Source organism: Alosa sapidissima, chromosome 21 (genome assembly GCF_018492685.1).
Source record: "Alosa sapidissima isolate fAloSap1 chromosome 21, fAloSap1.pri, whole genome shotgun sequence".
Lineage (NCBI taxonomy): Eukaryota > Metazoa > Chordata > Actinopteri > Clupeiformes > Clupeidae > Alosa > Alosa sapidissima.
The window spans coordinates 6,785,900-6,799,859 of NC_055977.1; the positions used below are offsets into that span (position 1 = coordinate 6,785,900).

At 39.3% G+C, this 13,960-nt stretch overlaps 1 protein-coding gene across 1 annotated transcript; it reads left to right on the forward strand.

The window, feature by feature from the left end:
- Positions 1-266: 266 nt before the first annotated feature.
- On the forward strand, positions 267-11,942 carry LOC121695773. The gene is made up of 5 exons (XM_042076889.1): positions 267-361; positions 5,643-5,972; positions 9,930-10,277; positions 10,429-10,542; positions 11,179-11,942. The coding sequence occupies exons 1-5, from the start codon at positions 316-318 to the stop codon at positions 11,199-11,201; spliced, it is 861 nt and encodes a 286-aa protein (XP_041932823.1). The 5' UTR covers positions 267-315; the 3' UTR covers positions 11,202-11,942.
- Positions 11,943-13,960: the final 2,018 nt, after the last annotated feature.

The following is a 13,960-nucleotide window of genomic DNA, read 5'->3' on the forward strand; positions in this document are numbered from 1 at the left end:
TCTCGACCAGAGGGGAACCCTGAGAACAAATCTTGTTAAAGGTGCCTTTAAAGGCCAGCACCTTCGCCACTAATTATGATGCCATAGTCAAGTATAATTGCTGGATATTGATCAAGCATTAAGAATAACACAAACCTGAAGCTTATATGCACTGTGCACCAACAATTAATATGATTTCCCATAGTATACGGCTCGGCACATGAAGTTGGTCATCCAGAGGAAATGAATTCTCAGTAGTGTCTCTGGTGATGTGTAGAGTGTGGGCTGAGTGATGAGATAAGCATTTTGTTCTCAGGCCACCATCAGTGAGTGAAAATGATGTCCTGTCGACTGATGATGCTGTTTTTCTCTCTGATTCAAGGTACTGAACAGTGCATTTTATTTAACCTTATTTGACTTTAAATGTATGTTTGTTGTGTTTTAAGCACCTCAATGCATGCAAAATAACAGCAAAAGACTGTTTATAGAAACAACATATTTTGTAACATATCGCTGAACTCATTATTCTAGTATGTTTAGTATGTTATGCTTTGAAAGCCTTGACATAAGTGACCAAATAAATGTGCATAATACTTTATCTAGCAAGACCACATGGCAGACCGTCAGTAGGCCTTCCTTTTTCTACCCTGGCCGTATAGAATAGAATTTCTCCACCATTTTACAGTAAAACTTATTTAAAGGCTATGGTTATGGAATTTAGCAGACTCTTTTGTCCAAAGCGACTTACAAATAAAACAATATAATAGTTAACAATGAACAGTAAACAAGTTTCAAAAAGAAGGTAAGACTACATTAAGGAAAATATCAATAGAAATAAAAAGAATAATGAAAACTAGACTGCATTTCCGGCGGGAACTGCGAAAGTGTGCTTGCCCTGGTCCGGTCACCAACGTGAGCAGACAGTGACATACGCTATGCTGAACCTGGCAAGCATTCTAACAGTGCCTTTCAGTGTTGGAGCAGTGGCAATACCTCAAAAACTCTATTCAACTATTGCCTTGCGGGGTGAATGCGGTTCGTTGGATTTCACCTGTGGCCTGCCTTCGAATTTAGCTTCTATGACTAAAATCAAATCAATAAAATAAAACAACAGCAGTGATTGGCTGAAAAAATAAATAACGTCACGCGTCTTGCACCTCTCAAACTGGGGTCAGGTAACCTAGAGAAAATGTTGAAATTATGAAATATGACTAAGGCATTAAAATGCTGCTTGTTTGTCAGGATACTTTTTCACTGATTTATTTTAAAAATATGAGATATGAGTGTGAATGTTATATATTCCATCCCCTAATTCTGTTTTACTGGTTTATTTGACAAATAATCTATATGGATTTGCTCTATAAAGACCTTATGTCTGTTTGGGATTGTTTTGAGAGCCTATTGATGTATCTCAGAATAAAGGAATGTCCACAACATTAGTGATGTTTTTTTTGTGTGTGTGAATGTATTTTACTTAACTCATTGAATGTAGCTGGATACTCATGAACGCATGTCTCTAATAGCCACAATAGGAGTAATTTTAGCAACACCGTATTTTGTGTGGCCCATAACGACCCAGTGGATCATGAAAACGTGCCAAAATTCACATTCCTTGCTTGTTGTTGGTACATTAATCCTATTCAGATTGCCACTTATCTGAGATGTAAGAGTTCAGTATAGGTTTAAGGTCTGGGGCAGGGATTTGACATTCTGTGACTTCTTCATTGAGGGCTTGCTTAGCAGCACTGTCCGCTTTCTCCTTTCCCCTCAGACCAACATGGCCTGGGACCCAGCAAAAAACTACACTCAAGTTCTGGTTCTTTAGACGTTCTAGTTGATCAAGCTCAGCTTTGGTTGTACTTTTTGCGTGACATTAAAGCCTACTGGAAAGATTTTTAATTGCAATTTAATTGAATGCAATTTACTTTTACGATTAAATAAAATTCATTTATCCCTCTCACCCATAGTTTTCTATTTATTTACAAATGTACATAGGCCTACTGTAATTCCATTTATACATAGTTATTCTACTGATCTTTATACTATTCATCCTGCACATAGACTTATTCTTACTACTCTTATAATGTTGTTTCTGCACTACAATGACACTGTTTCTACACTGCACATAGCTGTATGTTATGTACATATCTGTTATATATTTGTCATATTGAATATCCATATTTATTCTGTTTTATTATATTCTGTTAATACACTGCATATATCTATATTATTATTTCTACTATTATAATGTTACTGCTACATCTACATACATTATTCTACTTATTGTATGAGATAACTGCTAATACACTGCACATATTTATATTTAATTCATATTACTCTAAACCACCTTCTGTAAATCAACTGTATACTACTGTCTACATTGCACTATATTTCTTGACCTGTCTCTGTATATTTCCTCACCTTTCTATACTTTGCATCACATTGAATGCATACTGTACATGAATCACAGCTAAGATCTTTGGTTGCTATGAAGGCCAGTCGTTCTAAATGGATGGTTGCTATCTCTGCCGTTGTCAAGCGGGCATATCCTAACCTTATCTTATTTGAGGCATCTCTATTTTACTTAGCCTACTTCCATCCCATTAAGAAGTGGCCACTTCATTCACACTTACCGTGATCCACGCAGCAACATTATTAAATTAATCTGTCACCATATGCCTATGCCAACGTTTGCAAGGAGGAGAACATTTTAATTTGATTCACAATGAAACGTAATGTACGTTGACAATGAGTAGGCTAGTTTTGGTTGTTGTTGGTGGGGTTACTGCATCCCTTAGTTATGCCTACAATGCAAAATTGTTCCCTCGCGATTGTTAGCTCCTGCAGACGCATTTCAAAACATCGCGACGTGAAATACCACCACAAAAAAAGTGTTCGGTCTTAGTGTGTTAGTAGTCTTCGCGACTTCTTTTAAGCTGTCACAGACTCAGGCGCTACTTTTTGGGCTAAAATGCTTCCTGAATTACTCTTAGTAAAAAAAAAAAGGAGTCCTAAAGTTACGAGTACAAGCATCTCATATCAAATGACCATGGCATCACGCTAAGCAACATAAATCCCATACAGCAACATCTCCTCCCTAGCCTCTAGCCACACAAGAAATGAATAATGTTCAATCTCTGCTTAGCATGCTTCTCCGCTTAGCATTCTAATAACAGAAGGGGCACATTTATGTTGACCACTACCATATGACTCATTATATATCTGTAACTGTATAAAACACTTACTTTCATAAAGGACGCACACCATCCAGCACATACACATGGAAACCGATATTTTAGGCACTTGGCCACGAACTCAAAACGTGTCTCTCTGAAGCTCTGTTCTAGAATCTTTGCTCTGTTGTTCCCAGAGTTGCTAGGCAACAACAAATAAACAAAACGACAGTCTTTGATACCAATGGTATCAAAAGTGTACGAGTGATTACGAAAGGATGTGTGTGGTTTGCAATTAGAATAAACAAGAAATAACATTTCCAATAATTTCCCATGATAAATTACATATTTGCACCTTCCTTACTTATGAAGCTCACTAATGCCACCATATTTACTAAAATGTAATACAACGTTGCCACCTAGCGTTCAGATGTATTTAACATTAACGTGACATTGCTTGCTTATTCTTTCGTCAACTCCATGCTTTTAGGAAAACAATCTTTTTATCATAGTTCCCTCTTCAGTGAACGATTACCAGCTCGTTTTTGTAACAGAGATAGCTGTTTATTGTCCCTAGGTTTACAGAAACACCTATTCATAAATACGTAGCCTATGGAGTGCTGCCGACCACTGTTCATTACGGCCCAGAATGCCTTGCATGTCTTTACAACAAAACAACACAGTAAAACCTAATACTCTCCCATCATGATATTTAACATTAAGGCGAGACACGGCAGGTGAAAACATCGTTTTTTCATGCACTGGTCAATTTCGAGATTTTGAGCTAGTATGTTACCTTAGCATGTATTCTATCACACTACTACAACAAAAAAGTCCGATTTACACATTTAGGTGTTTATTTCATTATATTGTGTCTACTCGCGCCTGTATATTTCTCCTAAATTCAGCAAAAGTTAGCATTCTAACCTTGCATGCACTCCCGCGACCGTGGTCCAAAACATAACATGTGTACTACCGTTAGAAAGCTCTGTTTTTCCTGTATCACGCTATGTGATCCATATATGGACACTTCCTTTGTATCAGCAACCAATCGCGAAAGTTCAAAGGCGAGTCTAGGCTGAGAATGGAATCTCAATGGCTGTCTTTCAAGGCTGTTTTCTCAAAATGAGTTTCCGCTCACACTCTGAGCTCAATAACTCCACTTAAGAAGCTCGTACATACACCAAACTTTCTGGATTTATGCCTAACTATATGTCGAAGATTTCTACAGAGGGGTTTGTTGATATATTATTCCTAGCCTGACTTAGATGACATTTTATGCCTAAAAACATGGAAAAAAGCGATTTTTTTAAGGCTAGTGACATAATTTTCTGATTTACAGGATAACAAAAGTAGATATTCATAAATCCCTCTGTAAATGTTTTCCCATCTAATATCTGAACACAATGAAAACATAATTTTGAACTTGGCTGTATCCAATGCTCAGGTTTCGTGCCTTAAAATGTATGCAAATTAGCGCATATTTAATTAGATAATGCCTAATTTGCATATGTAAACATTAAATTACAGCAAACTTGTAATACATTGTTTTCTCATATTAATGTAAGTAATCAACTGGGGAAGTTTCATAGTGATATCTGCTTGTTAAAAATTTTACCCTATTCACCTGTAGTGTCTCGCCTGAAAAATTTAATTTGAATACCGTCAATGTGAAAGCAACTCTATTATGTAAGCTATATATATATATATATATATATATATATTGTTCCCCTTGGTATTTCAGTTCGTAAGTCCATACTATCCCATGGCAGAGCAAGGATTTCCTGATTGGGCTAGGATTCCTGGAGACATTCTGGCTGTCCAGAGACACTGAGCACACTTGGAATGAGGTGAATGATGAATGTTACCAAATACCTTTGGGTGTTTTGCCAAATGATGGAAACTTTTGGAATGTTTTCTTTTTTTTTTTTAGCTTATGCACCCTCACATTGGAGTCCCAAGTTCAAATACAAAATTTGGTATCGATATGTGACAGTGTTCCTGAGATATGGACGACTTCCTGTTTTGGAGCTTCGCCGCCGATTTCGTTTGGCTGTGACGGGCAAACGCTTTCGAAAATCAAAAATCCTTCTGGTAACTTTTGTGAGGCTTGGTCCAAGGATAATGTACGTCATGTTTCGTGGCGTTCGGACCAAATTTGTGACCTGTGAAAATTTAGTTTCGCTTTCTGTTCAATCCAATATGGCGGACGAACGACACGCCCACCTGACGTCATCTTCGCGACCAACTTACACCGGTACTGACCAGACGTTTTAAAGTTGGAACGGTGTCTCTGTCTCAAAGGGCCTAGGCGTTAGAGCTGACAAAAAATTAGGGAGACGGGAAAAATAAAACTTAAGAAGAACAATAAGTGTGCTGCTTTGCAGCAAGCACACTTAATAAACAAATACTATGAATATACAAACCATAACTAATAAAAACTCATAATCAATTAAGTGTAAGCGGAACAGATACGTCTTTTGTTTGCAGTGGACCCGTCGTTCATCGTGACCCAGTCGCCGGACGTGGCAGTGGTGGCGTCCGGGGGCTCTGCAACCCTGCAGTGCGACATAGCGGAGCTCTACTCCTGGTGTTCGCATGTGGTATGGCTGAAGCTGGACCGGAGGAGGCCCATGATGTTACAGGTGACCGACAGAATCAAAATGGTCAACCCAAACGATGGCATGGACGGCTCGTGGGTCAACGTTTGTCGGGCGACCTTGCCAGAGGTCACAATTGATGATGCAGGCATGTATTACTGTGTGTTGTCACAAGGTCGCTTCGCACACGTTGGGAATGGAACACGACTCATGGTAACAGGTAAGTAGTTTAAAGTAACACAAGGAATTCCTCTTGTTATAGATTTTTTTTGTAGGAATTCATCTTTTGATTTTACTTTTTTTTTACTTAATGGATATCTATTTAGTGCTAAGGGGGCTACCCAATTAGTCTAAAATCTACAAAAAAAGGATATGCTAATACCTGCGACAACAACTTTACATAGCGCAAAACCAAGAGATCTGGCCATGCATCGGTGGAGTGAGGGACTCTCCTTACACTCTCCTTACTGTAAGACAGTGATCTGGCCATGCATCGGTGGAGTGAGGGACTCTCCTTACACTCTCCTTACTGTAAGACAGTGATCTGGCCATGCATCGGTGGAGTGAGGGACTCTCCTTACACTCTCCTTACTGTAAGACAGTGTGGCATCAAAATGAGTTACAAGCCGTTATTTTAAGTGAAAGGACTGCATTGTGTTGCTTTAAATATTCTAGAATTCTCCCTTTGTTTTTGACAGCAATGTACAAGATAACTTATCACTAATACAGGATCAATGGAGCAGTGCTTCTGTTAGTTTACACAGGGCAGAGGAGAGTGTGTTGTCAGCCGTGTGTAAAGGTAGATGTCCAGTGACTTGTGTTTCTTGTGTTTGATGAACGACAGGTTGATGTCTTAATTTAGAGGGATGCAAGGAGTCGTATGGATTGCTGTTTTACTAAGTAAACAAGTATATGTAAACAAATGCACTTATCTGACATAAAATAATCAGAAGAAATCAACCTCTATAGAATGAATAATAAATATACCTTAAATATACCATCTTGCCACAATTTATTCAGAAGGAAAGCATGGTTGTTCAGGAAAATGTGTCATTTGACAATATCATACTGTTCCTTCAAGACTCAAGGGGTGTGTACTGTATGTTTAACAAATGCTTTCTTCCCCTAATGGATACACAGAAGTCAGGTCTTTGTGTTATCAGTTGCTCTTCTCCCTGAGAGTCTAGCTCATGATGTTGTGTAATTTAACACTTTGTATATAAGTTTAAATAAGTACAGTATATATTCTTTTGATCCCATGAGGGAAATTTGGTCTCTGCATTTATCCCAATCCGTGAATTAGTGAAACACACTAAGCACACAGTGAGGGTGAAGCACACACTAATCCCGGCGCAGTGAGCTGCCTGCTACAACAGCGGCGCTCGGGGAGCAGTGAGGGGCTAGGTGCCTTGCTCAAGGGCACTTCAGCCATACTGGTTGGGGTTCGAACCGGCAACCCTCCAGTTACAAGTCCGAAGCGCTAACCAGTAGGCCACGACTGGCCCTCAATAGCAAACTGTATAATAATGGTGGTGTTGTGACTCTGACATGGTCTGCCCCAAGCAGATAGACCCTCCATATGAGGTGCATAGGTTCTGTTCAACAGTTCTCTTGATAAGGACATTTTTGACCCGGTCACCTTGATGCTTGCTTTAGGGCATGGGTGTAGATTGTCTACAATTGTCCCCACCTATATTTTAGAAAAACCGAGGGGGAGGGGAGGGGGAAGTTATCTGACACGCACGCTACACGCAGAGTGAGAGGCGGAGAGTGTCATGTTAATTGGGCTACCAATCTTGCAGTCGCAATAAACAATGGATCCGAGACATTTTCCTGTTCCTATATTCTGTGTATGCAGGCTAATGTATTTGTGAATGTAGCCTGCATGCACATTGCAAAGAAATAAAAGATAGGCCTAAACTATGGTGCATTTCCATACTCATAGAAACATTGCGAGACACCAGATATCTCTTCTATGATCTCATCCCAGAAAGATTTTCTTTGACTTGTTAGTTTTTTGAACATGTATTTTATCTAATGACATAGCAAACATGATGAGTTGAATCCACATATCCTTACACTTGCGAAAACTATTTTTCATAGCCTTAAACCGTGAGACTGAAATCTAATTTATAGTGCGTTCACGTTCTACTTAAAGTGACAGGCACTCAATTAGATTTAGCCTACACAACACAAATGTGATGATATTAAAGACAAGTGTAGCCTAATAATTTAAATATCAATGTGATATATTCAAATTACTAAATATGTTTAGCTATTAGTAATTATGCAGATCATAAAATACTATAAATAATTAACAATATAAAGTTTATATGAATTCCAAAATACTAGAAACCTATGACAAGCATCACTTTCTATGTGTGTGTGTGTGTGTGTGTGTGTGGAGGGTCAATCAAATTCTATGATTGATTGCCACTGATGTGAATGATCTCAAATCACACAAACCAAATCACATTTTAAAAAATCGCAAAAGTATTGAAATCGAGATTATTCACCTATTGAAACAATAATGTTGGTATTGTGACAATAGGAGTTGGGAATGTGTCCCCACCAAAGTTGAGACCAAACCTACGCCCTTGCTTTAGGGGATCAGGTTCAAGCTCTGAGCTCTGTAAATGGTTATGATGAGGGGATTTAACAAAGCATTGTCCAAAGTGACATACAAAATAAAACAATACAATAATTAAAAATGAACAGTAAACAGTTTTAAAAAGTTGGTAAGACTACATTAAGGACAATAGCAATATTAACAATCATGTCAATGTAATAATAGTTAATGAATAATAAAAATAATTGTATGAAGCCAGGTTCAACTAATGTGTTACCTAAATGGTTTAGGGAGTCTTTCAGTAAGGGCATCATACTCACTGATGTTGTGTGAACTGAACTAGTGTGATGCCTTATAAAGTGGTGATGTTGTGTAATGACTTATGAAGTGGTGATGTTGTGTCGTGTGATGCCTTATGAAGTGGTGATGAGTGGTGTGATGCCTTATGAAGTGGTGATTGTGATGTGTGATGCCTTATAAAGTGGTGATGTTGTGTGGTGTGATGCCTTATGAAGTGGTGATTGTGTTGTGTGATGCCTTATGGAGTGGTGATGTTGTGTGGTGTGATGCCTTATGGAGTGGTGATGTTGTGTGATGCCTTATGAAGTGGTGATTGTGTTGTGTGATGCCTTATGGAGTGGTGATGTTGTGTGGTGTGATGCCTTATGAAGTGGTGATTGTGTTGTGTGATGCCTTATGGAGTGGTGATGTTGTGTGATGCCTTATGAAGTGGTGATGTGTGATGCCTTATGAAGTGGTGATTTTGTGTGGTGTGATGCCTTATGGAGTGGTGATGTTGTGTGATGCCTTATGAAGTGGTGATGTTATGTGGTGTGATGCCTTATGAAGTGGTGATTGTGTTGTGTGATGCCTTATGGAGTGGTGATGTTGTGTGATGCCTTATGAAGTGGTGTTGTGTGATGCCTTATGGAGTGGTGATGTGTGATGCCTTATGAAGTGGTGTTGTGTGATGCCTTATGGAGTGGTGATGTTATGTGGTGTGATGCCTTATGAAGTGGTGATGTGTGATGCCTTATGGAGTGGTGATGTTATGTGGTGTGATGCCTTATGAAGTGGTGATTGTGTGTGATTCCTTATGAAGTGGAGATGTTGTGTGATGCCTTATGAAGTGGTGATTGTGTTGTGTGGTGTGATGCCTTATGAAGTGGTGATTGTGTGGTGTGATGCCTTATGAAGTGATGTTGTGTGATGCCTTATGGAGTGGTGATGTTATGTGGTGTGATGCCTTATGAAGTGGTGATTGTGTGTGATTCCTTATGAAGTGGAGATGTTGTGTGATGCCTTATCAAGTGGTGATTGTGTTGTGTTATGCCTTATGAAGTGGTGATTGTGTTGTGTGGTGTGATGCCTTATGAAGTGGTGATGTTGTGTGGTGTGATGCCTTATGAAGTGGTGATGTGTTGTGTGATGACTTATGAAGTGGTGATGTTGTGTTGTGTGATGCCTTATGAAGTGGTGACAATGTGTGAACTGTATTGTGATTTGGTGTTGTCGTACTGTGTGTGTATCTGACTTAAGATTATAGATATACAGTATTCTGTTATCATGCTATGTCAATAAAATAGGATTGAATTGAATTGCTTACAGAGTCAAACAGCACCTTCCCATCTCCCTCCATTGAGATCATCTCACCCATGGCCTACACCTCCATAGTGCCTCTTCTGTGCCTGGTGTCTGGCATCAGCCCGTCCCAGGCCCACGTCTTCTGGGTGATCAGCGGACGCGTGGAGAGTGGATGGACAGATTCTGACCTGGAGGATGTCGGTGAATGTGAACCACTGAAAAGGCTCACCCGGAACCAGGTCCTGGTTCCCGTGGAGGAGTGGGAGAGGGGGGTTCAGTGTGCCTGCGTGGTGGAAGTTGCTGGACTGAGCTTCAACAAAACACTGCAGAGAGATGGTATCACTGCAGGCGGCTCTCTGGGGTTAAGCAGAGGTGGGGAAGCCTGTACAATATGTGTATAAATATTCTGGGTCCTTTTCCGTTTCTGTTGTCAGAGCAAATAACTCAACAGAACAGAACCTTATTTGTATTGTAAGTTGCAGGGCCTAACTTTTTTTTTTTCTTTTCATTTTCATTTTTGCAGACCATTGCTTTGCTGTATATTACATTTACTCAGTTGTCTGGGTAACCTCTACTCTCATGCTTTTGCTTCTGGGTGGAACCACAGCAGTCTGCCTCATCAAAAACGCAGCCCAAGGTATTGTATGTCATCCATTGCTTGTCCGAGGTATTAGTCCATATCACCAATACAGGTAGCCTGGCGGGCCATCCTATATCATTGAAATGTATAGTCTGGCATCGAACTATTCACCTCGATTAATCCAAGGGGCGGGCAGAGAATTGTCTTTCAAACTGCCGAGGCATGCAATAGGCCAGCGCTACGACCATATCCGTATCCGGTCGGCAAAACGGCAAATACATCCTTCTTCGAAAAGGAATGACTTAAGTGCATTGTGTTGCTCAACTTTCAAAGAAAAGCACAAGTCCAACTTCTCCAAAGATGACGCCAACGCCGATTCAAACAACCGCTCTTCGTTCGCCATAGCCACCTTCCTTGTTGTTCACCGTCGCAGGACTGTCGTTATCCTGTTAAGCCCGCCTTAAGACTCTCTAACAAAATAGAGCGCTGTGATTGGATGAGGTCCACGGCGTCAGCCAATAGAAATCCCTATGGTTTGATACTAGACGTACAGGCTGAGCAAATTAATTTGCCGCCGCTAGGGTGCGTCTAGATTTCTAGGCTACAATACAGGTAAACTTTCAGTTCCTTTACATGGCTGCTTTCTATCTCTTATATAAAAGCTTCCATTATATTTGTGTTGTTCTTTTGTAGGCTTCCTTATACCACAGGAGTGAAGATGCAATGGTCCCTCTGCGCTACCGCCAAAGACACAGTTTATATGGTTATTACAGGCTTCATTTGAATTATGTCCATTCAGTGTTGCAAGTTATGTGATAGAAACAAATAATATTCTAGGAGTGTAGGGAAGTTATGTTTTGGCTTATCTCAGTCCTGTTGAAACTCCCACTTTATTCAGTCTCGGAAATTGTTATGTGATGTTATTTTCTATTAAACTTGAAAGGGCTCATGGGAGTATTTTTTTTGGAACATTGCTTCATCTTCCATGTGTTATTGCGCTAGTTATTATGTTTATGTCTGTGTAATTTAGCAGACACTTTTGTCCAGAGTGACTTCAAAAATCAAACAATACAATAGTTACTAAAATGAACAGTAAACAGTTATAGAAAGTTGATGAGACTACATTAAGTATAATGATAATAATAACAATAATGTGGATACAATATCAACGACCAGTAATAAAACAATTAAAAAATACCATAAATATACAGAGCACAGCTCATATTATGCTCTATGTTGCCCGAGGGAAAGTAGCTGAAGAATGAGATGTTACGCAGCAGCGGCGCCTTCGCTCTGCCGGTGAAGAGGAAGAACATCCCGGAGACCAAGACCACCCTCTTTTCCAACACCTCCAGCCCCCCAACACTCACACTGTGCACTTATTTCATCTCCTGATTCTAGGTGGACTAGAATTAGTATCTTGTTCTCCTGTAACATTTCCTGTAACCTCTCCTGACTTATCTGGCAAATGAATAAATGCACTGTAGTACAATTTGAAATTTTCATGTTTTTATGTATATATATAATATTCATCATAAAAACCATAATGGTGAAACATTCCAACCTCAACCGTGTCTTTTGCTGCAACTTCCGACCTAAATGTTTTGTATTGAGGTCAGCGACAGTGGTTGTGCTAGACTTGCTTGCACAAATTGAAGTGACGGACAGGAAATGGTTTGTGTTTCTAACATTCCATTCAGCGTTGTCATGTGGTTTAACCCAAATGCAAACCGAATGTGGTCCTTTGTTGCAAAAGCACTGCGGCTCTCCATGTTGTGTTTAGGTCAGCAAAACCATTTTCTACTGACCATAGGCTATGCTCTATATTCAAAGTGTCCTATTTAGATCATGTCTAAATAAGCTGAAGCAGCAACATTATCTTTTTAAACGCTACCTTTTTTGTTTTAAGTGTTTAAGGAAATTTATTACACGGCTCTTCAGAGTGCTGCAGAGAGTTCCATTCACATGAATCGGCCTTCCCAACGTTCAGAGGTCTGTTAAATCTATGTAATCACCGGCAAGATACAGTTTATAATCACCGCTGTCAATGGCAACGGGTTTTGTGCTTCTGATTAACGTCTTTCATATCACTCCGCAAGAAGTCTGTTTGCTTATTGCAATGGAATTTCTTTGAAAGTGAAAGTCAGCTAGTAATACATAGCCACGCAACACCTGAAACTGTCAAACTTGTCTGTGTGGCGGATTATTTATTTTGTCAGCGGAAGCCACGAAACGGTAACAAAAACGTTAAGCCATGTAGGGTAGGGTGGGGGAAAACGCCCCCCTTAAGGAATATGTGATATTACTGTGTAACAAAAAGCTAAATATGTGTATATTTGCTATCCTAGTTTTGAGTGACAATGTCATGAATTATAAACCAAATATGAAAATTGTCCAGAGTTAACAGTTAATTAGTATTTTAACAACAAAAAAAATTGTGCAAAAGGGGCGTTTTGCCCCAGCTGTGGGGTAAAACGCCCCCCAAGGGTGGGGTAAAATGCCCCCACCCTGTCAAAGCAATGCCCCTCATGCATTAATAGGAAAAACCAAAAGTAAACAACTAAAGTAAACAAAATCTATTGTGGAGCAATAAAATATAATCAATAAATTGATTGCAAGCTACTATATTTCATCAATATATTGACAATAGCCAACTTTGTTTTAGTGACTGCTGAAAATTAGAACACTTGCCTAAAAATCCATTTTTCTTTTGTTTTCTTGAAGTACAGAGCATGCATCCATTTTATGGTGGGTACTTGTACATCACCATTGTCAACATAGTGCATAGAAATTATAACAACAACATTTTACTTCATTTAGTGATTAGTTTGTGAAATATAGGAGTGGGGGCATTTTACCCCAAGGGGCGTTTTCCCCCACTCTACCCTAATAAGCGTGTAAGACCACTCCGTTGCGCGGTGGGGTTCTGTTGTCCCTGTCGAGACTTATTTTCTGATCATTACAGGCGGACAATACATTATCCCTTACATATCATTTAACTTCTGGTTCTTTCAGTTGTCCAGTTTTTGCATGCCACACATTACTGTATATGGCCAAATGCCCATATAGACATGGTAATTACACAGATTCTGTGTTTGACTATGGCCCTCTCTTTTCAAGGTGTAAATAACTGAAATATCGCAATATGTTGAATAAAACATACGTTAAATTGTTTCTTTCTAGACATTGCACTTCTTTAAGCCTATAGGATATTTTTCAGGACAATTTAATTAAAGTGTTCTGTTTGAAACTAATTTCATTTGAGGTACTGTTGCAAACACAACATTCAATAATTCAATTTATTTGATCAATTTGGGATTGAAATTTAAACAAGAATGTCCATGGTAATCTAAACTTTTGTTCACATGTATGTCAAAATGTGAGGGAAGATATGCAGTGTGTGTGTTTGTATGTGTGTTTGTGCGTGTGATTGTGTGTGTGTGTGTGTGTGTGTGTGTTTGTCTCTCTCTCTCTC